General features: G+C 42.7%; 1 protein-coding gene across 13 annotated transcripts in view; it reads right to left on the bottom strand.

The window, feature by feature from the left end:
- The window catches only part of LOC116237322 (uncharacterized), a 227617-nt gene that overhangs the window by 60060 nt on the left and 141199 nt on the right, over positions 1–26358 (bottom strand). For 12 of the 13 annotated variants that reach the window (XM_090148353.1, XM_090148343.1, XM_090148351.1 and 9 more), the window contains 4 exons: positions 9260–9358; positions 8130–8234; positions 7151–7284; positions 6435–6542 (listed from right to left, as the gene is read on the bottom strand). In XM_090148353.1, the coding sequence (XP_090004479.1) occupies positions 8211–8234; positions 9260–9358 (123 nt within the window). In that variant the 3' untranslated portion in view covers positions 6435–6542; positions 7151–7284; positions 8130–8210. Of the gene's footprint in view, positions 1–6434; positions 6543–7150; positions 7285–8129; positions 8235–9259; positions 9359–23036; positions 23138–24379; positions 24478–24779; positions 25063–26358 lie in introns of all 13 variants that reach the window. The other variant, XR_016470133.1, reaches the window with a different exon arrangement.

Here is a 26358-nt window from a genome sequence, read left to right as displayed (position 1 = left end):
GGAAATTTGCAAGCAGTTGCCTTTGAAATTAGATTTTGAAGCTAAATTCAAAGAAGTCCCTGTAGCTTGTCCCATCCCCGCAAATATACATGGTATTTCCAACAGAGGTCAACAAAAGCTCTTTCCTCTCTCTGTGCTCAGCCTGCCCTATCTCATCCCCTCAGCCTTGGTACAACCAAACACCCTCAACTAGGGGACAGTATGGAGGTAGCATCAACTCAGGTGGCAGCTGGGGGCCAGTGGAGGCCAGCCCAGTCCTGGGCTCTCTGCAGAGAGGAAGGTGCAGTTCTGCTCCTGTTTGTTCACTATCCAAACTTAAGCCAAGATTTATAATCACAAAATCGTTATGGTTGGAAAGACCACTAGGATCATCCGGTCCAATCATCAACTCATCGGCACCATATCACTAAACAATGTCCCTCAATGCCACATCCACCCTTCCCTTGAACACCACCAGGGACGGTGACTCCACCACCTCCCTGGGCAACCTCACCCCACATTTTCTGAGAAGAAATTTTCTATAATATTCAACCCAATTTCATCGAAAATGGAACAGAAAGAGGTCACCTGAGGCATCTGTGTCCCATCAACTCCTGGGGCCACTAGAGACAACCACAAGCCACCAGATGCTGCTTCACATCTTATGATACAATTCACCATCTGTGTTTCAGCAGCACATAGAGGTCTCCAGCCTGTTACACCATTTTCCACTGAGCATTGACACTCAAATGAGCCAAAGCAGACCAAGAGCATTATAAACTTGATGTTGCAGGAGGAGGAAGAAACAAGTAATTTGTTAGAATATAAAGAAGTCATCTGTGGCAGAAACAGAAGCTGAAGACACGTAGCCTCAACCCCAACTCTGCTTTTCAAGCTCAAGTGTTCTTATAATCGATTTATCTGATTTCTCCTCAGCCCTCTGAGACATGGCAGTGTCACATCTTGATAAGAAAACAGCATCATATCCAACAAGGAACTGGTAGAAATGGTCTTTGTACAGTGGGTTATGTTTAATTCTTGAAACTTGTACTAGTTTCCATTCAGGTAATATATTTTTAAGTAACTTATTTCCATATTTCATCTTCCTGTAACCTAGAGGCAGCTTGGTGACATCTGCTTCCATGCCATGTCTGCTTTCACAGGACAAGTGAAGGAGACGTGCCAAGTCATCCTCACTGAGAGGTCATTTAATTTTGGTTTGTAAAGCCAAATCTCCTGTGATCTCCATAATTACCAATCAATTTTACATAAAAAGCAAAATTAAGCCCTATTATTCTCATTTACCAGAAAATTAAAGGAATTAATTAAACATGGGAAAAGTGCTGATATCTGCCAAACTATTGCTTCCAACAGATTAAAACAATTTCAGGAATGATATGCAGACAAGGGAAGAAAATCAGCTTTCAATCCAGCTCGGTGAACTATTGCAATGAAGAAAACTGTAAATAATCTCTGCACTAGGCTTTGTTTGAACAGTGGGACAAGAAACACACAATTCTTCATTATAAAGAGAAAAAAAATCTGAAACAATCTTCTTATTTTTGGTTTGTTTGTTTGTTTTTTCCCAAAACAGAAAAGGCCCTGGGGACTGGTAACGGGCTCTGACAAGAACGGTTCCTTCAAACTTTGATCTGTCAAGGACTGCTGTTCTGTAATTATCGTGAACGGTTTCATCTCAAAGGAACAAAAGAGGGTGCAAACATTTGGAGACAAATTGTGATCACAGGAAATCCTTGCAGTTGATTGAATCGTGGGGGCAAGAGAGAATTTCCAAAGTGCAGGAGCTAAGGGTGGAAAAATTAGGAAAAACTGAACACTGAAGAGCTTGGAAACCCCAGCTTCTTCTGCTGGAGATCTTCCTAATGAAGACACATCAAGAGGCTGGTTCTGAAGTTACAGACATAAGACAAATGCATTACTGCAAGCAGCATTTGAAAGACACTTGCAATTACAGCTGCTCTGGAACAATGAAATATATACTGTTCCTTAAATAAACTGAAAAAAATGATAACCTCTTTTAACTGTCGTGGTGTAGTAGAGAGATCTTCATATCTTCCTTAATGAGATTTTTATTGCCAGTGTAAATTTGTCTTGAACTGAATTTTTGTCTTGGGAACTCTGAATTATGTTATACCAAGTTGTTCCTGGTAAGCATGCAGGCTTGCACACATTTTTTGCTGTGAAAATGGCTCCTTCTGGCAAACTGAAAGCAATTGAAGCTCAATTTAATTAGCTGCCTTCTGTAAATATGCCATTATTCTTCTAGCTCAGTGCTGAAGTTATATTTACAAAGGGAACAGATAGCAATAATTATTTTGGGCTGTAGTTAGTCAGTATTAGTTAATGCCTGAGTGTAATTGAGAGGAAATTAAGACAAGTGTAGTCTTTGGGGGGTGGGGAGGCTGGAACAGAGGAATATATCAATCTGCAGCAGTATAGACACTACACCTGCATGCTCCTTCTTGGGTTGGAATGCACAGGAAATTTTGGCCAAAAAAAGCAAGCATTTACACTGTGATCTGGAAGCAGAAAGGGTTAATTAAAACCTCTTTGCAATTTGATCGTTAAAAAATTGCTGATTTTTTTGAATAATTCTAGAAAGCCTCTTTTCTGAAGTTCCACCTGAGATTTTAAGTGATAGTCCCATGAACTAACAGCCACTTGTTAGTCCTTACCAAGGGAAGGGCCACTGAGCCACGGCTCTGAAAGCTGTGCCAGAAGCTGCAGTGCCCAGGCAGAGCTGCTTGTAAATACTCCATGATGCCTGAGTGCCCTGCATGGCTTGGGAAGGGGAACTCTTTCTAACGATCCTTCAGCACTTACCAGTGCCCAAGCTATAAGCAAATCTGATCCTTCAAACTGAGACCCTGCCCCACATTGCTTTTGCAGGCCTGGATATATTATTCAAATTAACTCTCAGAACAGATTAGTTAAATTGCATTCCTATGTAGATGTTTCTATTTAGAATTAAAGAGGCCTTAATTCAATTTACCTTCATCCACTTTCAAAGTAAATCATAGCAAATGAATACTTCACTAATTCTGAATGATCGTTCACACTTAGGTTAAACACAGTTTAACTAATTCTCTTTAAATGCACCTACTTAATTTTCATTAGTTTCCTTTCGTGTCATTACAACATCTTCTCCCCCTTCTTTGAGTTTGCAAGTATCAAACAATAAGCACAATACTACGCAATAACGGGTCAGGTGCATTCCTGGATGGAGCAAGAAGTTCTTGAATAAGTTTTATGGGATTTTTTTTTTTTTGCATGAGGGTTAGCAATTTGAGTCCACTGTTCCCATGCCAGAAGCAGTTGTCAACACATGTTTTAGGACAAGGATAGCCTGTGGTCACTCTACTGCACCAAGCAAATGCTTTCCGATTCTCACTTGCAGGGAAAGCTCTGCCACAATGGATAAGCCTGGAGGGTATGTGATAGCTGAGGGCAGGGCCGGGCTGTCAGCATCAGCCTCACTGGGATCCTGCACTGACAGCTGTTGTGCTAAACAGCTTCTGGCTGGAGGACTCGCTCACATACTGTGCCGCCTTGCGTGATGCAGAAACTCCCTCCAGTTCCCTGGTTCTCTGCATCTCCTCCGTAAGACTTTTCTCCTGCTCACTGTCCATCAGAGTCACGATCTTTAGGTGGGGCCACGCACAGCATAGGCACCAGCTCTGCCTGCCCATTTGAACGTGGGTAAACCACACCAGGTAATGGCAGGGTGCCCCAGGTTTCTCAGCACCATTCTCCCAAACACGCTGCTGTCTACAGCCTTCCCTTATGCTGTCACTAAGAACTGACCTTTGTACAAATCTTTGTGTGTACATCCTCAGATATAGCAAATAAGTATTTTTATTTAAGTTGAGATCATAGAATCATTAAGGTTAGAAAGAGCACTAAGTTCATCAAGTCCAACCCATCCCCACCATGCCCACTAAACCATGTCACTCAGTGCCACATCTACTCTTTTCTTGAACACCTGCAGGGATGGTGTCTCCATCCCCTTTCCTGGACAGCCTGTGCCAGTGCATCACTGCTCTTTTTGAGGAGAAATTGTTCCTAATGTCCAACCTGAACCTCCCCTGGTGCAACTTAAATCTGCCTTTCGGATGACACTTACTTGAAATCACAGGTTTCACTGTGTTTAACGGTCGGCTAATCAGCATTGCTATAAACAAATACATGAAGCTACCAAGTCTGCAGGTGGCAAGTTAATGGAGTTTGAGTAGTAAGACATCAACAAGCCGGAAAGTACCTAAGCTCCATTGGTGCTACTAACTTCTGTGTTATTTCCATGCTGCACAGAGTGCTACAGCAAATCAAAGGACCCCCAGGGTACCTATTCAACAAGGAACAAATTCTCACTTCAGCCATTATGCAAATGAAATGCTAAAAATGTTCTTTTGTTCCTCTGAGGTATTAGTACTACTAATGTGAAGTGCACAAACTTCATAATCTAGTAAAATATGATCTTGTGGTATTTGCAAAGTGCTGGGAGTTTATGGACTACCTCTCTGGGAGACGCAAAATGATCATGGAGCTTTCAACGTCCTTTCAGCAAAGTTCAGGAAAGAAGTGTTTTCATAATTTAAAATTCTGTTGTAAGCAAGATGGGAAATGTCATGCATCTGGCACGTAGCTACTTAGAAATGAAGAGTTAGTACAATAACAATAAAAAAAGATCTAGGGTATCTGAGCACACATGGTTCTTCTTCTGTGTAACTTATGATTTCAGAGAGCTGTGCCAAAGCTGAGCTGAACCATGAATACCAACTACTTCAGTCTTCAAGAGTTATAGCACAGGACATTCACATCTCTCTGTTCTTTCCCCTAGCTGTCACTCACACTGTTCCCTGTGAAAGACCTGAATCCAAAAGCCAGCTTGGACATTAATTTGACAACAGATGGATCAGATAGATTGGACCCCCATCCTGGCAGTACAAAGCTGGAATACACTGCTGCAGTGCGTGCTGAATCGCTGCAGTGCCTGGCTTACAGCAGCCCTCCTGCCTGGGAAGTGCCACCACGGCTCTGTGGGCAGCAATGATCCATCCCAGGGGATCACAGCAATACCTGCTAGCAGTGAGGGATCAGCAAGAAGTGCCACTTCCATCTCAGCACCAAACCCCAGCACAGAACACAGAGCAGTTTCTCTGAACAATGTATGATGGCTTCCATACATGGCCCAAGGTTAAACATCCAAGAAAGATTCTCTTAGAAAGAACCAATGCTAAAACTGAATCACCTCTCACAGAAAATACACACGTAATCCTCAGAACTCCATACTTTAAGTTCCTTCTCTGTACCCAACATAAACCAGAGCCCTTGGTAAAAATTATTTTGAGTACTACAACTGCAAGACTCAGAAGTCAGTCTTAAGCAAGCATACTTCTGTACCTTGGAGTTATTCTAACTAGGGCATTAAATGGCCTTAATGCAGGAGTAAGCAAGGGCTGTGAAGAGCTCCCTTGGCAGCGTCCAGGCCCCACAGGACTCATCCTAATCTCTCTCATGCCCTGAGGATACTCTGCTGAAAAGACAGCTGTGTTGTTTTGCCCGACTGCTCCCACCAAGGTGATGTCCCAGAACTCCCCTGACCAGACATAAGGAAGCTTTCAGCATCCTAAATTAATTCATGACAAATCTATCCCCCTTCGTTGTCTTGCTATCATTATCCTCAGCTCTTCCTCACAGATGTGGTCATAGGAAGCAAATTAATCCCTTCTCGGTTTTTCGTTTTGCTTGGCTAAGGAGGTCAAGCTGAAGTTTAAATCTATTTGTTAGCTAGCACTTTTTAGCCATTCCCATTAGTTTTTTTTAAAAGGAGCTAAAACAATGAGATAGAGGCTACTATTCCTGCTACAGGCACAACTCTAGAAAATACAGACACATGGTGAATAAAATACAGGGTGGTTAACACAGCAACCCCCAGTTCACTTCTATTGCTTATCTCATGTAACTAGGTAGGATGGCTGAACAGTAGCCAAATTTAGCCCTCTTGAAAAGAGGGAAGCTTGCCAAAAAGACATTCCTCAGTGATGCAAAATACCCATGTTCAGAGGAAGCTATTTACATTCCTGTTAGGTCTGCTTTGCAGTCGAATACTTTACAGTGTTTGAAATGCTGCGTTATCACTGAACACTGGGTGCCCTGGCCACAGAGACAGACTGATGGACTGCAAGATGCTATGGAGGGATCTCACAGCAGTGTGGCCTCACAGGGAGAGATTAAATGCCCAAGGGACGTATGGTGGAATAAGTAAGTTTGAGAAGAGAGCAGAGATGCATGGACACCAGCACAATGTCTGTAGGCAGAGTGGAGATGGTGTAGTCGCTCCATTGATTATGAAAGAGATGAGAAAACCTATGAAGTGGCTTAATTCTCATTAGCTTTAAGGTGCCAGGCACTGACCCCCTTTATTGCAGACTTACCTGAGTGCACCAGCTGAGACTCACAGCAGGTAGTTAAGGGCAGGCAGAGCCCTCAGCACGTAACCTGGCCGGGCTGTGCTTGCACAGCAGCAGAGCTCAGTTCCATCACTGAAAAGCAGATGAAAATGTGCCATTAAAAATGTGACACCACTCAGCCCTCCATATATAAAAATGTTTTTCTGAGATACAATTCAGTACAAAAAGAGTTGAGTACATTTCTCTGTCACAGCAAGAAAAAAAAAATATGAGTAGTCAGGTTTAAAGGAGAAGAAAGCATGTGCCCTGTGCTCTGACCCTGGTTTTTGTTTATTGTTTAGATCCTACACCATATTTTTCTTGTTTTCTCCTTCAATTATTTATTAAGAAGAAAAAAAGAAAAAGAGATGGAGAAGGATTTTCTGTTCTTGTTTGTGCCACTGCTCATGGCTGCTGCTGTGGGAACACAGCAAACAGCAGCTATCACTGTTTTATTAAAAATAATAAAGCATATCGTTATCATAAAATAGCAATGTGATCAAAAAGATTACTTTCATATGCCCTTGTCTGAGTTTTAGCTGTAAATTAGGGCTCAGATAAAAACAATCTACAGCAGAGCATACAAAGTTTAGAAAAGCTGATATATTTCTACATAAACCATTCCACTAATCTTACATATATATCACACAACACCGCGCACACAGAGAGTGGCAATCTCACATATATTTCTTATAGCGAACCTTTTATTCCGTGCTTCATAGATGCACTGGGGCAGATCGGCTCGACTGCACAGCGCAGCTCTGGATGCGGCCCCACACCTCCTCATGCACAGGAACACTGCTCCATCTGCTGGGCTCCCACACGACGGACAGGGCTGGGATATTCACCGAGAGCCATACATTAGAGGCAGACTGATGGCTGACGTTACAGCATTAAATCTGTAAAGTCAGGCAAATGCACGCTGGCTGAACACATGCTGTCCTTCTAGCACGCACTGGGACACAAACCATGGCCTCATAAATAGAAGTACCCAAATGTCCATAGCACGCTGTCATCCCCAACTCGTATGCAAGGCTCCATGCAAATGCACACCCCTCCACTGCTGCTCCAGATGTACAGCCCACACTGCAGGTACAAATCGCAGCCCCCCCCCTCTAACAACACATTTTCCAACCATCCCTTTTGGTTAAAACACCGTTCCCTGTTTGCAGATAAATCTTTTCCTTATTTTCAGCTCACAGCACTGAACAGTTTCCTTACTAATGACTCTCTTCCATTGCTCTCTCTTCTAGCCTCTCAGATACCTACATGGCAGATTACATAGAAAAAATACCAAACTGAAGGCACAGCCAAAACCATATAGCTTGTCAGCTTTTGATCTTTGCAAAACAGGCCAGGAGCACCTCTGCCCCCCAGACACATCCCTTTAAAAAAAGCACAGGTGAGATCACTGAAGTGGTGTCTTTCTCTAGCAACATTACATGGCTTTGCATCAGAATAATGTCTTTAAAATTTCCTACTTAAGAAAAATAGTCATTGCCTCAAGTGTTTTTTCAGAGCATACTCAATGATTCAAATTATTAAAAAAAAAAAAAAAGCACTTGCATTTCATTCCCTGTTTCTGATGCTCTGTTTTATTCCTGCATTTCTATGAGCTCAGCCAGTAAGAAATACAGAAATTCACTTCCTGGCTTTGTTTTCATTTTAGGATATCATTACCTTATATTCCATTCTCTTTGGGATCCTTCACCACTAGCACAAAGCAGTAACAACTGGACTACAAGTGCTTCAGGGCAACATTTATTTATGTAGAAAGTCTCCATGCTGAAAATAAAGAAAAAAAATCATTTATGGAGATGTTTTTTTTTTTTTTTAACCCACTGACTAGCAGAGGCTGAGAACAATACCTGAACAGTGGGACTTGATTCCTTAACCTTAATGCTCACGGATGCTTTCAAACCCAAAGTGATTAAGTGAACTCTATGCATCCAGGATGCAAAGTAAAGCAGCAATATTAACACTTCTCCCTAGCATTGAGCATTATATTGATGGAGTGACTCCTTGATCAGCAGCCATCTCTGCTGTTTCCATGGGCAAAAGTCAAAAATAATGTACAAAACTGGCTATCAATGTGGGAGAAGTTTCATCCAACAGCAGGTTGATGGATTTCAGATCTGATAAGGAGAATGGGGGAAGGACAGCTTGCAGGGGAAGCAGAGATCGAGACTGCAAGGAAAGAAGGGCAGCAGGGGCAGAAGGGCAATGAGTCACAAGGTGTTCATGACTGCAACAGGAACAGCAAGAAGTCAGACAGCTGTGACCCCATACTGAAGAATGATGCACTTGGGGCCAAGGCACCCTAAGGACTGGGAGCACACACACAGAGGATGGGCAGGACACGGTGCCTCTCCTCAGCACTGGGCAGCGACCACAGCCCTTGTGCCTTTGGGATAGGCCAGGGAGCATAGAAACAGAGTAGTGTGCTTTCCTCAGAACAAATTCAAAACTGAAGTGTATCCCCCTGGTCTGCTGATCTCCTGGCTTTGGGTCTCTCTCCTCTCCACCATGAACTCACCCCAAGGAGAACAAATCGCAGCTTTTAACGGTGAAACACAACTGGTGCTACCCAGCCCTGGAGCTGCCAGCAGAAGATAAGAGCCTGAAGAGGAGGCAGGAAGATGGGCAGCCTTTCAGATTTCCAGAAGGTCAGAGCAGGGGCGGAGGGAGGCTGGCATCCTGGCAGGGGCACAAGCTCTGCTCCTCTGCTGCCACTCCCGCAGCAAACCGCAGCCAAATCCCTTCGGCTGTCAAACGTGCACTATGCTATTGTTAATGATGCTATTACTTACCATATGTTTAGCAGTATGGCTGGCTTGATTCAGCTTATTCAAATGCAGGATTGAACATTTCAGTGTAGCATGCAGCCCTGGGCTCAGGGGGCTTTTGAACTGAGGGAGAAAGCAAAAGCTATTGCAGAGGAGGGAAAATGTTAGTTACTTAACAAGGTCAGTAGCATAAATTCTTATTTTGTTTACTTCAGAGAGCACAGAAGCCAGTGTTTACACCCTGTTTTTGTTAATTACTTTCAGAGCAGGCTGCAAAATCATTTGCTTTCCTACCTAAAATTATACTTTCTGCTGCTAAGAGGGGCTTCCAGCCATTTCACTGAGGAATGACTGCACTCTGTGGAGAGATAAACAGATTCCTTTATATTGCCATAGATGGGGTCGAGCTGTAACATTCAAAGCCAGTGCTTCCACGGCCTGAAACATTGGTTCAGCCACTTGAAAAGGTGAAGGCTATTTGTAAAATTTAGATTCAAGTTCAGCTTTCAAATTTGGCCAAAGATTTGGGTTATCCAGGGAGAACTTGTTAAGAGCTGGCTTGCTTCAGTTTCTCTCCTAATCATACGTGCTGAAAACCTGTAGCTTCATTTCAATTCCATATAAACTTACAATCCAAATGCTTAAAAAAAGCAAGGCCTGATAAATGATGAAAGTAGCACAGTGTCCAAAAAAAGCCTGTAAATAAAGTCATACTAAAAGTCATGCTTGTTTAAAAGATAAATAAATCCAAGAATTGTGTTTCTGTTTGACTTGCTGCAGTGAAATATGTTAAGATCACCTATTTAGCTCACATGATATCCCCACTGTATTCTTGTCCAACACCATCAATTTAATTCCCCAGACCTCCCCATTAGCAGAACTTGCTCTGGTAACCACATACTCCCAGCTCAGACTATGTGGCAGATGTGGCTGCTTTTGCAGAAGAATACAACATTATTCTTTTTTTTCCTGCCAGTGTATTATTCAGACTCTTCCTCGATGTATTCAAGCATAGCTCTAATCTCTAACTGGTCCAATTTCTTGTTTATATTCTGGCAGATCTACTGACAAGAGTTGACAGAGAGGAAACATCTTCATAAACTTATCTTAAAAACACCATGTTACTGGGAGTCATTAATGAAACCAGTAACACACAGGGCCTGTATAACAGCAGATGATGCCAGCTGATTTGCAGTTTGTCTGAACTATGTAATGAAGAGAAAAGCAAACAGAAGAACTACAGAAAGGCAACTGTAAGCTAATCACTTTCCAAAGCAGCAAGAAACCTTCAAAGATCTCTCCAGCTACTTAAGATCAAATATGATTCAAGTAAGATATTAACTCATCTCAGAATAAACTGTACTAGTTCAATGCCCATGAACGCCTTTGCTACCCATGGTTTCCAAGGAACAGGCATGGCAGTAATTAGTGGGGCATGAAAATCAATTCTGATGACTCAAAAGACAGTCTGTGAGTGTGGAAGCGACAATGCCGAGAATAACAAGGATACACTTCACATTCAGAATTAGACAAACTCTTCCTTTGACCAGCAACACACTTGTGTGACAGCATCCTTTCAAACCAAGCAAGACGTAGCCAAACATTCAAGTGTTGTCGAGCAGCAATCCAAAACAATTCCAACTAAAGGTCCAGGAACATCACATTCAACCACACAGCAGATGACAGGGAAGTAGTTCATATCTTATTTCAGTGGATCTTCACACAGAAAGCTCATCAACTTCCTCAGGGAATAAAAGGTGCTTTAGCACAGAAGAGCAGCCATCGAGAAAATGTGCAGCAAGAACTCTGAACAAAGCAGCAAGTCTTTTTGCAAACACCACCACATGCTGTCTGTAGATAGGGCTGTAATCTATCCAGAGCATCGCTAGCCTGAGAGGCTCCTATTTCACAAGAGCCCATGCACAGGCAGTCCTGAGAGGCCCCTAATCAATGGATAACACGGAGATGGTTCCTGCAGTACAAGATCTTGGCTGAAACAGAAAATATGCCTTTTTCAGAGCGCTGCAAGGTTGAGGTGCTTTGTAGCACACTGAAAGCAATCAGTAAGTAACTGGATGTCTTTATCACTGTGAGCCAATACAGCACAATCATTTGCAAACAGCCCATCAGGAGTTGCCTTCATTACTTTTACCTCTGCTGCAGATGTGGGGCCACAAGCACGATGCCAAATAATGGAGAACCTAATCCTCCACCCACCTGTAGTTGTACTTATAGCAGCAAAATGTTCTCAGGGGGACCGTGGGAGGACCTGAAAGCGTGTTTCAGTGCCCCAGTACCATAGAAAACTATTGATTACAGAGACCAGGGAGAAAGCAATACTCCCCAAAATATATTTTAATAGACATTTCCTTTGGGTCAAGATTTTAGGACCCAGTTTAGAAAGGTGAAAGGCAAGAGGAAAGAGCAGGAACAGATGCAAAAGGATCTGGGACCAATATAAATAAATAAACCAAAAAAACAAAGCCAAAAAAAAAAAAAAAAAAAAAAAATTCCACAAAAGGGGGAAAAAAATAAACGTTTCAGACCTTAATGTAGTAACTTAATAGTAGCAGGCTGTTCTTTAGGAAAAATACTGCTTTGATCTCTCCTAGCTCTGCCTATGGGTGCGCTATCCCAAGCATTTCAAAGAAACCTCTTATCATTGTGTGCCTGCCTCAGAGAAATCATACCACTGAAGGAACAAAAAGGTTGATTGTTATTTTAATTGAATTTGTTTTCAATTTATTTTCAAGCTGTCTGGGGGAAACCTTTTACACGTGTATTGTTTGATTTGTTTTTAACTTCAGTTCCATTATCTTAATAATGAAGCTTTTAAGGCATTTAAAGGAGCCTGTTTGTCAAAAAAGTTACTCACATTGATCAGATCAATACATACGAAAGTGCCTGAAAGCAGGAAATAAACATGGATTTACAAAAAGCCGGTGTGATTTTACAGAAAGTGGGTTTTGTGGTGACCTCAGCGGCTCAGCATGATTCACAGACGTGATCTCTGCCAACACACACATCCATGAGCTAATGTGCCAGGGGATTACTCTCCAGCCACCGCTAATGCGGGCTGCCCGCATGCGGTCTCCATTTCAAAGGTGCCGAACGCTTCCAGCTCCCCCTGCTCCCAGTGCTAAGCTCTGGGACAAACCCTGACAGAAGGACTCCTTCAGTAAGATTAACAGTAAATCCAGGATTAGTGCTACAAGAGGTTAATTAGTTTTCCAGGTAGTTAGCTAATAGTTCTTTTCAATTTTATAACAAGCAAGCAGTGCATGAGCTGCGGAGCTGCAGGTGAGGGCGCTCTGCTGGAAGGGCTGTTGGGCAGTCCTGAATTGCAACACCTCATCATAGAATCATTAAGGTTGGAAAAGCCCTCGAGGATCATCTAGTCCAACCATCCACCTACCACCAATATTGCTGCTAACCCATGTCCCTAAGTACCACATCTACGCATTTCTGTAACACCTCCAGGGACGGTGACTCAGTGACTCCACCACTACCTGAGCAGCCTGTGCCCGTGCCCAATCACTCTCTCGGAGAAGATTTCTTTCCCAATATCCATCCTCCTCCCATGCCATCCCATTATGCTGCCTTGAAGGCCTTAAAGGATGCTTGCACCCCTGCTCCAGACAGAAGCAAGCAATGGCTGCCCTGCGTACTTACGCCCTGCAACGCATGCTCTTCTGCTCCTAGAACACACCAAATTAGGCAGAAAGCACTACTGCAGAAGAAACAGAGGTCTTTTTCTGTTTCTTAGGAATGTGCTTTTGTGTGGAGACAAAAGGGGTTTAAAGCTGAGCTTTCCACTCGACAGCTTTCTCCTCCAAGTGATACACGCATTGTTTCTTAAAGATGCTCAGAGCCTTTTAACACTTGAAAACAGTTTTTTCTTAATAATAAAAAATTCTTAGCTAATCTTTCAATGATGATTGTCTTGATGCAGTCACAGCTTGGTTGCATCCAAGTTTGCCTGTGCTGCAACAGCAGCAACTTAGGCCCAGCTCTCGCATTCTTTTTGCATTTATGAATGAAACTCATTATATCATTTCCATGGTAGCCAAACAGCTGGGCAGCATTAGACAGACAGGCCTAATTTTGTCTTATTTATTTCACTGGAGATCTATTAATTTTTCTGAACAAGAAATTTCTTGAAAAACAGAAATGAAAGAACCGAAATGACTCGTAATGAGTGGTTTCTGTCATCCCTTCCCCTTCCTCTAGCCCCAAAAAGGAAACAAACTGTCAACACCATTAATTTTTAAATGCCATTCTGAAATTAAATATTGAGCTGGGTTTTCAAAAGACAGGACAGTTTTAAAAATTAAAGAAACAAGAACTAAGTACTGAGTACGGAGTATCTCTTTTTGGCCCCTAAACCACCACTGCTCATCCTACCTAGCCAATTCTTTGTTTCTAGTACTGATCTGGAACATCCACATCTGCTCACTCTGTCTTCGCCCCAGTGGAAAACCAGAAGTTTTTTGATAATCCTCAGAGGAATCTAACAAAGGATCCTTAGGGAAGGGATGTCATCAGTCACGTGTTTGTTCTGCACGGAGTTCCAATCTTAGATCTCTATACCAAGTACCATACTAGCTCCAAGGAGCTCTTACAGCTGTGGGGCTCACCAGACAGCCCTTACAAGTAGTAGGCATAAGAGCAGAAATGCTGATCTAGATACCCTGGGCCAAATTTAAAACCAGGGCACAGCAACAGGAAACTTTACTTGACAGCACTGGGGATCTCTCCAAGCTGCAATAGTGTTGTATGGTCAATGCCTAGGCACAACTTCTTAGTATACTACCACAGAATCAAATCATAGAATCAGTTAAGGTTGGAAAGGACCACTGAAATCATGTGTCCAACCATCAACCCATCCCCACCACACACAGTATCCAGTGGGACAGGATGAAAGCTAGCATGGAATAGCAGCTCCTGCTCCACGTGCAGCAGCTTTATCAATACCTCCTGAAGACAGCACTGAAGCTGAGCACTGTGTTCTTGGATTGCTACATCTTTACCTGTATCAAGGAGCTCTTAAACATTCAGGCAGTCCCACTGAGAGAAATAAAAGCCTCAAGAAGAATTAGGTATGCAGGAAGGCTGGTATCTGCGCTTCTCCACCTGGAAGCCCTTCCTCGCTGCCTTTCTCCACCCCCACTTAGCAGCCAGCAGAGTAGCATGGTTATTATCACCTCCCTCATCCCTCAGTATGTGCACAGGACACGGCCATGGGTCCCACTCTGGGCCGAGAGCAGCACATCTGCATACCAACCATCTCAACCATCACTGCTCCCCCACTTCTGCTTTAATTTCTGTTTCCTGCCATTTGCAGCAGTGAACAATGATGCATTACAATTTCCAGGTGCCTAAGGCTCGGAGAGCTTTCCTAGATATAATCAGCAGAAAATAAGGATTTTGCATTGAAAGCCAATGCCAACATCCCTGCAGTGATAACCATCCCTGTATAATTAAAATGAACATTACATGAAATGCCATCTCTAAGCAGCATATTTTAGATAAAATAATAATAATAATAAAAAACATTACCCAGATCAAAAGAAGAGAATTATAATTGGGAAGGGTGGAGGTGGGGGAGGACAGTGTGACAGCCCCAAGAAGTATTGCTATTATTATGAGGCAAAGTTTGCTCAAATGCCAACTGCTCGCCCACAGTGGAAGGAAGCACCAGTTTACTTGTTAATCGCCTTAATTAATTAACTGGCATTGTCCTGGATTTCCTGAAGCTGGGTTTACTGTGGGAATCAATTTTAAAGAGCTTCCAGAAAGAAAATTTAAATTTCTGCTTAAAGACTTTACAGATTAGCAAACAAGAGCCCACATCCAAACCATTTGGACAAAACCACAGCCATGATTTATGGAAACACAGTCCTTTTTCCCATGGAGTCTGTTGTGATCAGCTGTATTGACCTACTGAACAGCACAAACTTCCCTGAATTAATCCCTTTTGGAACTACAGCAGCTCATCTAGCAAAGCAAAGCAAAACATGCTTCTTAAGCTCGGGACATAATTGCTCCCAATGCCAAAACTGGGGCAGCAGCATCCTTCTGACAGCTATGTCAATACATGCAATACCTGCACTATCCCTTCACGTCATGTCAGACTTCTCCCATCTCACAGACTACCCAAACTATTCTCCAAGTCCTGCTTTAATCACCGCTTCTAGGGTCAGCAATTCCCACTCTATAAGCCTGACTACTGATTTCTGCTTGGCCAGAGTAAAACAGATCTTAAGGAGAAGATACCTGTTACTCAAACAGTAGCTACAAATGCACATCGCACCGAGTGACGTAGTTTAGAGCAATTGCAGGCACAGATTGATGGTTAGACTGGATGATCTTACTGATCTTTCCAACCTTAACAAGTCTATGAATCTATGATTCTCACATCTTAAAATCTACCATTTTGTTCCCCCAGTTCATCAGGACCCTTTATTTCCCGGAATTCTGCAGAAGGCTGCGGTGCATGATAGTACTCACCTTACTTTGTCCACTTTGTCTGGCACCTTCAGTGCTTAGTGATCACGGGGGCTCTTAAGGTTCCTTTCACGTCCACTGCTATAGATACCTATTTTTGGACAACACTATTGAAGTGCCCATTTCCTTCCACTGACTGCAGGAGAAGCTGCAAGTGTCCAAACACGGCTACATCAGGTTAGATGAGTCTAAATGATACACTGCATATAAACACAGTATAACATGTATGCCCTTATTAAAGTGCTCCAGCAGCAAAACACCATCACATAAATATGGAAGTGCATACTTCTTTGAATTATGGATTTTAAGATCTAATTTTGATGTCAGATTCTGCTCTTACATGTGTGCAACAAGACAAGAGGGAGTAAGAGGCTTTCCCAGCTCTCTGCAATGAATAGCTTGATGGAATCAGCTCCTTCCAAAAAGAGGCACACAGATGGTCATTCTATTCTACAACGTGGTCAGCACCACAAAATGAGAGTAGAAGATGAATATCAACATTTCATCCCCTTTCTGCCAAGGGGGGAGGAGAAGATCACAGCTACACTTTCCTTCTGTACTTTACAAAATGTCTCTTTTGAGAATGGAAAAGTTTTCCCCAAGAAAACTAAAGCCTGTGGAAGAAAGAGTCAGCAAATGCACAAAAAGGACAAAACTGAAGAGATGAAAATAGGAGAATTCGTGATTTCATAGATATGGGAAACTTGGTAACCTCTCCCAGTGTGGCAACACAGTTGGCTCCCACCCTGTCTCTAGTCTGAGACAGGTCCATATTTTGAGAGGGGGACAAGGAAGGTGAAGCCTTTCTTTACCATTAGAAGTCCTTCATTACCAAACTATTCAGCCAAGTGATATTTGAACAATCCTGTGCAGCAGGTGAAATAGCACTGAACATCAGCAGAGCTCTCTAGAATTATGGGGCTTTGCCCCACCTCATCTCCACCATCACCAAGTCTTGCCTGATAGTTTGTACTTTCCTGTGCAAAAATACTGTAGCACTGACACAGAGGCATGGATAAGTCATGTCCTGGCCCACTGCCCAGCCTAGTGTTTGGTTTGGCTCCAGCAGTTCAGCTGACACACACATCTTTCTTCAATTTTCCTTTGGCAGCCCCTCCATTTCTCCAGCATCCCTTCTCCCACTGCCCCCCCACTCTCCGTCGTTTATCGCACTGCACACACACACCCCATTCACCAGAGGGCTTCACGAGGTGCCCCACTCTGGACACAGAGACCCCTAGCCAGCTGCATACTGTCTTACTATGCAAGTTATCAAACCAAAAATCAGTGGGGCTATCAAGCAGGACTAAATCTGATTTAGCAGACTAAATCTGACTCAGTCCGCAGAAGAAAGTAGAGGATGATGTAGTCATGTCACATTCAGCTTTTTTATGTAGACATGTACTGCCTCCTGTAGCAATGACCCAGCCCATTAGACCCACTCAGCCTTTCTTTCACCTTTCTAGCCACCAGTCATTGATAATCTGTGCCATTAATCCTGCCTGTCACTAAAGCTGCAGCACATACCTGCACGTCGCAATACAGCGGCTGAATATACTGCGTGAGAGCAAGAATCTTCCTAATGGATTTCTGCAGCAAGAGTGGTAAATGGGGGTGTTCCCAGCTACATATATCCTAGTGAGAGGTAATGAACAGCACTCCCAGAGCATTTTGCTAATAACCTCAAATAGAGTGAAGAGTTCAGCTGGGAGGGGTGATTTTTTCTTTTCTTTTCTTTTTTTTCCTTTTTTTGGTAAAAGTTTGATGAGCTTTCAGAATCCAATATTTCAGAGCTTGCTCGTTGCTAATTAAGGGTTAGTACACTAAATTAGCAGTAAATTAACTTTCATTTCTCTGCTAGTACACTAGAGCTGCAGGAAATTACCCAAATTATTCAGGTAGTGACATTCATCACTGGTTGGAATGACTGTAGCTTAAACAAGATTTAGTGCTACTCTGTAGCTAATATTCACAGCTGCAGTAGCAAGAGGCAGGCACTCTCATTCACAGTAGTTTTGACAGTGTAGGTGCCAAAGTAGGGCACCTGAGCTGTTCATCTGAGCTGCTGATTATTGAGGCAACAGGATAGGACAGACCTTGCATTGCTGAGAGAACACTGCATGCTTGGGGTGCTAATGGAGAGGCACCTGGCCAGTGGCTGTAAGTGACTGTGACGCCATAAAATGAAAATACCACCACCAAAAATATCTCTGTGCATTTGCTGGAGATAATTGATGCTGGTGCAGCATCACTCCAAACCAGTCGTAAAGCTCCATCTGTAGCTGCAGCTCTGCAGACAGTTCATAATTATGTTTAATATTACAATCCCCTATTTCCAGGGAGGCTTTGAGGATCTCTGTTCATTTGTCTAAGTGATGAGCATTTTATCCAGGACTTAGGAGCTTACCTTCCTCCGTAGGGAATGGATGGCTCCGGAGCTGCTGAATGCCTTCAGAGTTCTCTTCAACTGCCTTTCAGGTACACTGAACCATAACAGCTCAAGGAACATACTTCCAGAGAAGCTTCTGATGGTCAATGAGTGGTGGCAGACACCTTACCACAGCCACATCCCCTCACCGACCTTCCTCAATCTGCCTATCCTTCATGGACACAAGGCCATGAGTTCTCTGACCAAGTGGTATCCAGAGGATTTGTACCATCGTCACACACCTTGCTCCATTCCACAGTCCTGCTTCCTTCACCAGCCTTCCATCTGTAGCACAGTCCTTGTAAGAACTCAAGCCAACACGCACCAGTTAGGAAGAAGATGATGGCAACAAAGTGAGAAGATGTAGACACTGAAAAGAAAGTGCTGATGCTTTCCAATTCATAAAGGCTGCATATCAATAACCAAAAGGCTTTAATATGTGAGGAGAAACCCTTCAAGATGCCATTTTACCCCTGACTATTAAGAACACAATCAGTTTATAAAAGGCATATGGCTGAATAGACACAGCCATGCAAACAACAGGACATATCCCATTTGATCACAAAGAAGCTCATGTGCTGTCTGAAGCTTTGTGCAGAATGGCAGCAGGCGTCTTTAAACGCTATTTTTGATTTCTCCAACACTCAGACTGGAGGGAATGAGATGTCCCCCCTGCAAATAAAGTCCAAATCTGAAGCAGGCACTTTTTTTTTAAGTTCACAAATGGGGATTTCAGATGCCACCGCTATTAATTTTCACTCTTCTGGCTCTGTTCCTTGTCTGCTGCTGGCAATCACTGTGGGATCAAGAATGAGTCTCAAAACAGGAGGAACAGACAGTTGTCTAGTTGTGCTTTTTACATTCTCTCACACGCAGCCCTGAGCAGGGATGAGAATGCATATCTTAATTAACTGCGGCCCTCCACAAACAGCCTGGGGCAGGTTTTCATAGATATTGGCTTCTGACTGGACAACTGGCAAGCAGACTTTTACTGCCTGGAAACAAAGGCACTGGAAAAAGCCAGTAAGTTAAATCAATGTTCTATTAATTCATTTTTAAAGTCTCATAGGAACATAGCGCTCTTTGTCCAAAAATGTTCCAGAGTTTTAACAGCTGCACTGCTAGCACGTGGAGCAGAGAACAGGCTTCTCAGGTGTCCCAGTGGGCAGGAACAGTGCTTTCTTCCATGTAATATCTATCAGGCATTGCAAAAAGCTGCTATCAGCCTGCCTTTGTCACCCAGCTTGCCCTTAAGATGAAGAACCATCAGCTTGCTGTCCTAGGAAGAGCTGCTAGCATGAAAGAAGCAAATCTCTAGCTTCCTGGAAAAGAATAGTTTGCGTCTTTCCCTTCCTTACTCCTCAAGGAACAGGCTCCCTGCACACGTGCCATAGCATCATCTGCCCTGTCACCACTAACCAGCTGTTCCTGAGGTGCTGTATGAAAGGAGCCTATTTACTGCTCCTTTGAACCTGAAATGAAGAATAAGTTCTGCACAATGCTCTCAAGGAGCTGCTTACAGACATGAAGGCTGCCCTTCTGCCTACTCCTTGCTCTGCCAGGTGATATGGAGAGGGCAGCAAGGTAACTGAGGCATCCTACATCTTCTGTGTCCTTGGGCAGGTGGTAGCAGAAGATCGGCTATAAGAAGGAAAGGGACAGACTTTTCAGAAGGGTCTACAGTGACAGGACAAGGGGAAATGGTTTCAAACTAAAATGGAAAATTTAGACTGAATATAAGGAAGAAGTATTTTACAGTAAGAGCAATGAGGCACAGGCTGCCCAGAGAAGTGGTGGAGACCCCATCCATGGAGATATCCAAGGTCAGGCTGGATGGGCTCTAGGCATCTTATGGAGTTGTAGGTGCCCCTGTTCAGTGCAGGGTAATTGGACTAAATGGTCTTTAAGGGCTGCTTCCAACTCAAATGATTCTGTGATTTTCCTCAATAGCTTGCACAGCCTGTGAGTAGGACCAGAAGATCAGAAACCCCATTTTGCAGAGGACTGAGGCTGTTGTTGCATCTTCTATAAGCTCACCCAGGAGGGCTGCACAGAGCCAAGAACAGACCACAGGATTCTGACGTGCCAAGTTACCAGCTCTCTATTAGGCTAAACTGTCCGACAAGTGCAAAGTGTCTCAGAGCACAATTTTTGGGCACAGAACAGGAACTGCACAGAGCAGAGCATCTGTGCTGGCTCCATATGCTGGGCTCAGCCTGCTCTGACTCTGCCTGCTCATCTGCACCCTCCCTTATTCCCAAAGGATTCTCTCCAACCAAGCACCACTGTGCATTTTGGAAAGATTTCCATCCCATGGGTATTTCATACACATTTTTAACTTTACACACGTTTCTGAAAGAAGAAAAAAAAAAAAGCAATGAATGTCTTGCGATGACAAATAACGTATGCTGTGACAACGGAAAATATGCAGAATCTTATTAACAGAAGCTGTACAACTAGTCTGTTAGAGGAACTGAGTCAAAGTGCCAATTTTGTAATGCTGTTTACCAAAAATCAAACAGGCATTCTGCAGTCCACCTGTTCCTAGTGCCGTTGAATTCATGATAGCCATTTTCTGAAGCCAGAGAAATAATTGCTAGACCAGTTTATGGATGGCAGCTGGTTTGGAGTGAGAAATGTGCAATAATTAAAGACTGTAAGGAATGCAAGCTATTAAAAGGGCAAAGGAAGTAAAACAAACCAGTCCAGAATGGGCAAATGGACACCTTCCATAGAAGCAAAAGCCTCTTCTCTTCCACTGTATTCAGTTCACTCAGAGGAAAGCCAGTAAAGGTGCAGAGGGGAAAAAGCCAACAAGTCAAACTTCTGCAAGTACGTTTTTCATCCAGGAACTATAGCTCAGTCCTTGTCACTAGCACAGGATGCCAGAGTTAAGCAATGGCCTAGAGACCAACCTCTGCCAGATGCTTCAGAAGGCCCTATAAAATCCCATAATGCAGTATTATGCAGTAGTATGCGTAAGGGAGGACTTGCGCTGAGCGTATGCACAGAAGTACAAAAGATGAAACTCCAGCCCATCTAACTGGAGATGATACTTCTAATCATATAAACGATGCCAATCTGTCGGTCTCAATATTCTACCTTGTTGCAATGAGTCCCACAGGCCAATTAAAACTAAGGTTAAAAGTGGTTCCTATTAAAGCTGTTCAATGTGTTTACTTTGATTTTAATTTGATGTCTCTTTCTTTTCCAAGAGAGGAAAGAGTCATGGCACCGCCATTTTATTTATCTCCATCATAGCATGTCTCTCAGTGGCACAACTCATGCATTGTATTCCCTAAAATAAACAGACCTAACCTTTGCAGTCTCTGCCTGCATGCAAATCTTCCCACTGAAGTATTTTCCATGCTTCTGATTAGGTTTGTTGCCCTTCACTGAACCTCTTCTATTTCCTGCTCTATCATTTTTTAATTAGGGTAACCAAACCAAACATGCCTCTCAAGGTGAGGCCACATCACCATCATCTAGAACAACACTGTCATATTTTCAGTGTTGTCCTCTATTCAGCAAATTAATGTCATGCCATTTAATATTTATGCTTTCCTGATCACTGCTCAGACACGAGCAGATGTTTTCCATTGAGCTCTCAAGATCTTTTTCTGATTTGAAACTTACCCCATTAGAAGACCAATTGTACCACCCAATTAATAGTAACTTCACTTGCATCAATTTTTTCTATCAGCATTTTGATGAATAATATAGCTTCAGTAAATGTGAAAGAAACTCTTAACCATGTTTAGATTTGATTAAATTCTGGAGCATCAAATTTCACCCATTTGTGGGCACAGGCACATGGGTGCCTGATAAACAAATGATCATATATGTGATTACTCAGCATCTTTAGAGAGATGATTTTTAAAGAATGCATGTTTTCAAGCATAAATAGGAGTCTAACTTATTTTTAGAGCTTTTTTTTTTTTTTTTTTTAATCTCAAACCTCATCTTTCTTCATCTACACTATAAGCATACAGAGAGGGATGGAGGATGGAGCCTCTGTCGCTTCCCAGAGTGTGCTGACATGCCCAGCACCGAGCCAAATAAACCCACTTTCTCTGCTTGTAACATAATTTTCAAGAAAGGTGAACATGACAATCTTCAAAGGCATTCTAAACAAAACTGCGCCAGTAAAAGCTTTGTCGACCTATGCAGCACACACTTCTATAGTCTAAGAAGAGAAATACCCCTCTCAGAGAAATTCAGACCACATATGGTTTTCTGAATGCAGAATGTCTTTTTATAATGATATATTCATGCTCACTGCCATCCTTCACAGACTTCCTATAGAGTGGATGCTGTTCCCTCAAAAAATGTGTTGAATTACTTCATCGAGAATCAAGTTTCTGAACATCCACAAGAGGAAGAAGAAAGATGAAGGGAATCTTCAGCAGTTTCACCTAGATAGAAGTCTTTTTTCGAAGGATCTACATAAGATATGTTCCTACCAGAGAATTATTCTCAAATTCTCAGCAGCAGCCTCCTGCAGTCACAGACAGGAACAGACATTTTACTCTCAGATACCTGAAGAGCTTGTCTCACATCACCACTTGGTACTGCAGCCTTTGGAAATGTCTTCTGAGATGTTATTAATTACAGGAGCTGATTTTATATAGATTTACTTATTTATTTCTCTCAGCATATGACACACCAACCCATCACAGGTTATTTATTTTCATTGAGAACTTCTGTATATTATATAAGAGTCCAGAAGCATAGCTAAGTGTTATTTGAAAAAGCCATGTTTCTGCTAGAAAGGAAAAAATCATTGCATCTTCCAGAGGTCAGCTTTCTGGAAACGAAAAATAGCTACTTTCCTTTTAGGAAAAAAAAACAAACAATGGTTTCTACCTCAGCTGAAGATTCGCATCTGCTCTGGGCTCTCTGACTCATCTCCTTATTAGCAAAATCGTCTGAGAGCAGCATAAATCCGACTTACTCAGAAACCAAATCTGCAGTTAGACAAAAAAAGGAAATCACAGATTGCCACTCCCCCCTAAGCACACTCCTTCACTGCCATCAGACAGCACCAGCAGCCATTAGCACAGCTGGACAGACCTTCCTCCAAACCACGTGCAGGATTTTCCCCTTGGCCTGGAGGTTTTTGGCCAGCACCAGCCCTGAGAGCTGGGTTTCTTTCCCCAGCAGGCAGGCTGTCCGTAGCCGTAATTTCCGGCTGGTGGGGTTTATGTTGCAATTCCCTTTTGGCCATCTGTACAGAGAAGCCCCATTTGTTTTGCTTTTGCCTCTGCCTCTCTTTATCTTTGGAATATAATGCGCTGTCAGGGCCACGCTTTGGTTTGTATCTTTTAACAGCCATCACCGCTCAGCAGCCCGCTTTCTGCTTCTCATTTAATGGCACATTTCTCCTCTGCTTTACACCAAGCCATTACCACTTGGCTGACCAACGCTACACACTTCTGGGGTCAGGTGTGGCATTGTCAGCTTGCTGGGGTTAATTTTTCAGTTGCTTGTTGCTGGTACTTAGCCACACTCTCTTAGTAAATCATCAGACATAATGGGGGAGGGTTTCTGGGGAGGACGATGGAGGCACATTTCACAGGCTGTGTTTATTGCTTTTTTTTTTTCTCTCCATCCAAGCCTGTCATCTGGAGAGGCGGTGCATCCTGATCCCTACCAATGCAAGATCAAAGCCTTTTGGAGCTGTCAGAACTCTGAGCCTGTTGTTATCCGTATTTACACATGTTTATTTTTAGTATTATTATTAAGTCATCTTGGCAGCTCTTGAGCAGCCACATGGGCAAGGACCCTATCTATAACAGTGCATAAATACAAACCACAGCGATATCTCTTTGAAAAGCATACAGCCTCCGGAGAAGCCAGCAATAGAGAACGTGCTTAAATGCTGGACTTCATCCAGGTTAATTCTGTGTAAACAGGGATGTGCTTCACAGGCCAGGTCATGGCTGGAGTTTAGGGCCCTACTTCTGTCATAATGAGACCAAATGAGGCAGCTGGATGTCTGAGAAACTGAGTGCCAGACACACTGCACCTTGTTTCCAGTAATATTCAATGTGGGCTGCATGAAACTGCAGCACCCCAATAACAATCATACATGTTCCAGGGTACAGGAAAGGATCATCAGGTTGCTTATAACAACCTCCACCATCAGCCCAATTCATCACTCTTTGAGTCACCCAACTCCCTCAGAATCAGCAGAAGTGCTGTAGTACCTGAAGACTTTGGGACATCTCAGAAGCAGTCAAGATGTGATATCCATCTGTCCAGAGCCACAGCATTCACAAGCAAAGAGGTCTGCCAGCAACCATTTCTGTGACAAACGACACCAAAAGACATCAGAGCCAAATGTAGTTGGAGTTTCACAGTTGTTCCCATTGCACTTATTCAGATTTTGTTTAGCTCATTTAGGCAACAACAGCTGGGAGCAGTATTTCCTTCAAATTATAGAAAGATTTAATGTTATCTTAATGCAATACAAGTGTAGCCTGAATTATATTTATGAGGAAGCACAATATGTGCTAATGAATAATAAAGACTTTGTACAAGGGTATTAGCTTTCTCTGACTGATGCTGCTTGAGCCAGTTCTCACCTTTTAACGGTCAGTAACTCACCATGACACTGTCACTCATCAGCCTCCTCCCAGCAGAGGGAGTTGGACACGTCCTTCTTTTAGTACAGTTTCAGCTGTAGCAGACACGACAGAGTTCAGCTGGAGGAGAGCTGGGCTTCCCTTTCTGCAGTCCTGAAAGGGACAGCAGAAGTCCAGCAAAGCCAGCTCTGATACATCCATCATGTGAAAACCACAACAACGAAGAGTTTGGCACAAACTTCATTCCAAAAGCTGGCAGCAGATCCATGATATAGTCCCTACTTCGTCCCTGTCGGTTTGTCCATCTGCAATATAAAGAGGTGTTCTCTGGAATATGGCACCTATATCACTGCTACAGGTACGGGAGTGGTAGGAAATAGAAGTTTAAAGCAGTCAACAGTAAACCACCAGCTGCAATCAAGAATGGCACCCATATGGTTTGCTGACTATCTAAATTACTTGGGGGCACCCAAGAAAATCTCTAACACATATCACAGCCACCAAAGGCACACAAGTTCTTATGCAAAGAGGAACATTTTTATAAAGATGATACATAAAAACATCGATAAAAATAGCAGAGAAAGTGAAGTGCTAATGGATGTTCCTTTCTCTCTGTATTATTTATCTTCTGTAAAAATACTACATAAACATGCTTCCTCCACAGACAGAGACAAAAATAACATATTTGACTTGTCTGTTTAGGAAATAGTGACATGTGTCAACCAAATTGTTTCAACACAGGATTCTTCAGTTTCAGCAACTGTCAGAGGGCTCCCTCCACTGAAAATAATCAATGCCTTTGACAGATAAAGAGAGATAATACAGTAATTCATTTGATACAACTTGACAGCTTTTTTGACAGTGTTTTGCACTGTCAGTCCATAGGATTTGAATTTTAACTGGGGCCAGTGAGAAATATGCTTTTGGTCTTTAGCCGAGTCTCTGCAAACCAAAAGGGCAGCGGGAGAGCAGTACTTACCTACTTTTTATTCACCATTACCTATCACTCTTCATTTTTAATTACTCATTTTTAATACCTTTCCCAATTTTTATACTCTTGAGATGTCATAATAGGGGACATTTAAACTGTACTTTGCTGCTCCCTTGGCAAGAAGGGACATTTCATGCTGCTACTCTTGGAAACAGAGCTATTTTCTAATGTCACTATGTTCGGATTGACAGTTCAGTTCCATCAAGAGCTCATCTGTTCTGCTCTTATGAGACTGTAGAAACTTAAAAGAAGTTATTAATATAGATTATGAAATATTCAAACACTTGTCCATGGAGGAGCTTGTGGGGCTATAGAGCTCTTCATTAAAATTCTTTTTACAAAACATTTCTTTCCATTAAAAAAAAAAAAAAAAAAAAACAGTAAAAAAAATCAACAAAGTATCTGGATCTGAAGAATTTTCATAGAACAGGAACAAAGCATTGAAGTAATCACCTAAGTTACAACTGCTGCAAACTACCACTGCCTCTTCAAATGGGTCAGGACCTGCAGGCCTGCCCTTGCTGAACACTGCCCTGAGACAAAGAGGAAGCATGAATAGGGTGAAGGGGGCAGAAGGAAATTCCTTGTTATTCTATATTTTGATAATTAC

The sequence above is a fragment of the Phasianus colchicus genome, chromosome 11, assembly GCF_987193195.1.
Source record: "Phasianus colchicus chromosome 11, bPhaCol1.hap1.1, whole genome shotgun sequence".
Classification (NCBI taxonomy): Eukaryota; Metazoa; Chordata; class Aves; order Galliformes; family Phasianidae; genus Phasianus; species Phasianus colchicus.
The sequence above is the reverse complement of the archived record's forward strand: the minus strand, read 5'-3'. Positions and strand labels throughout refer to the sequence as shown.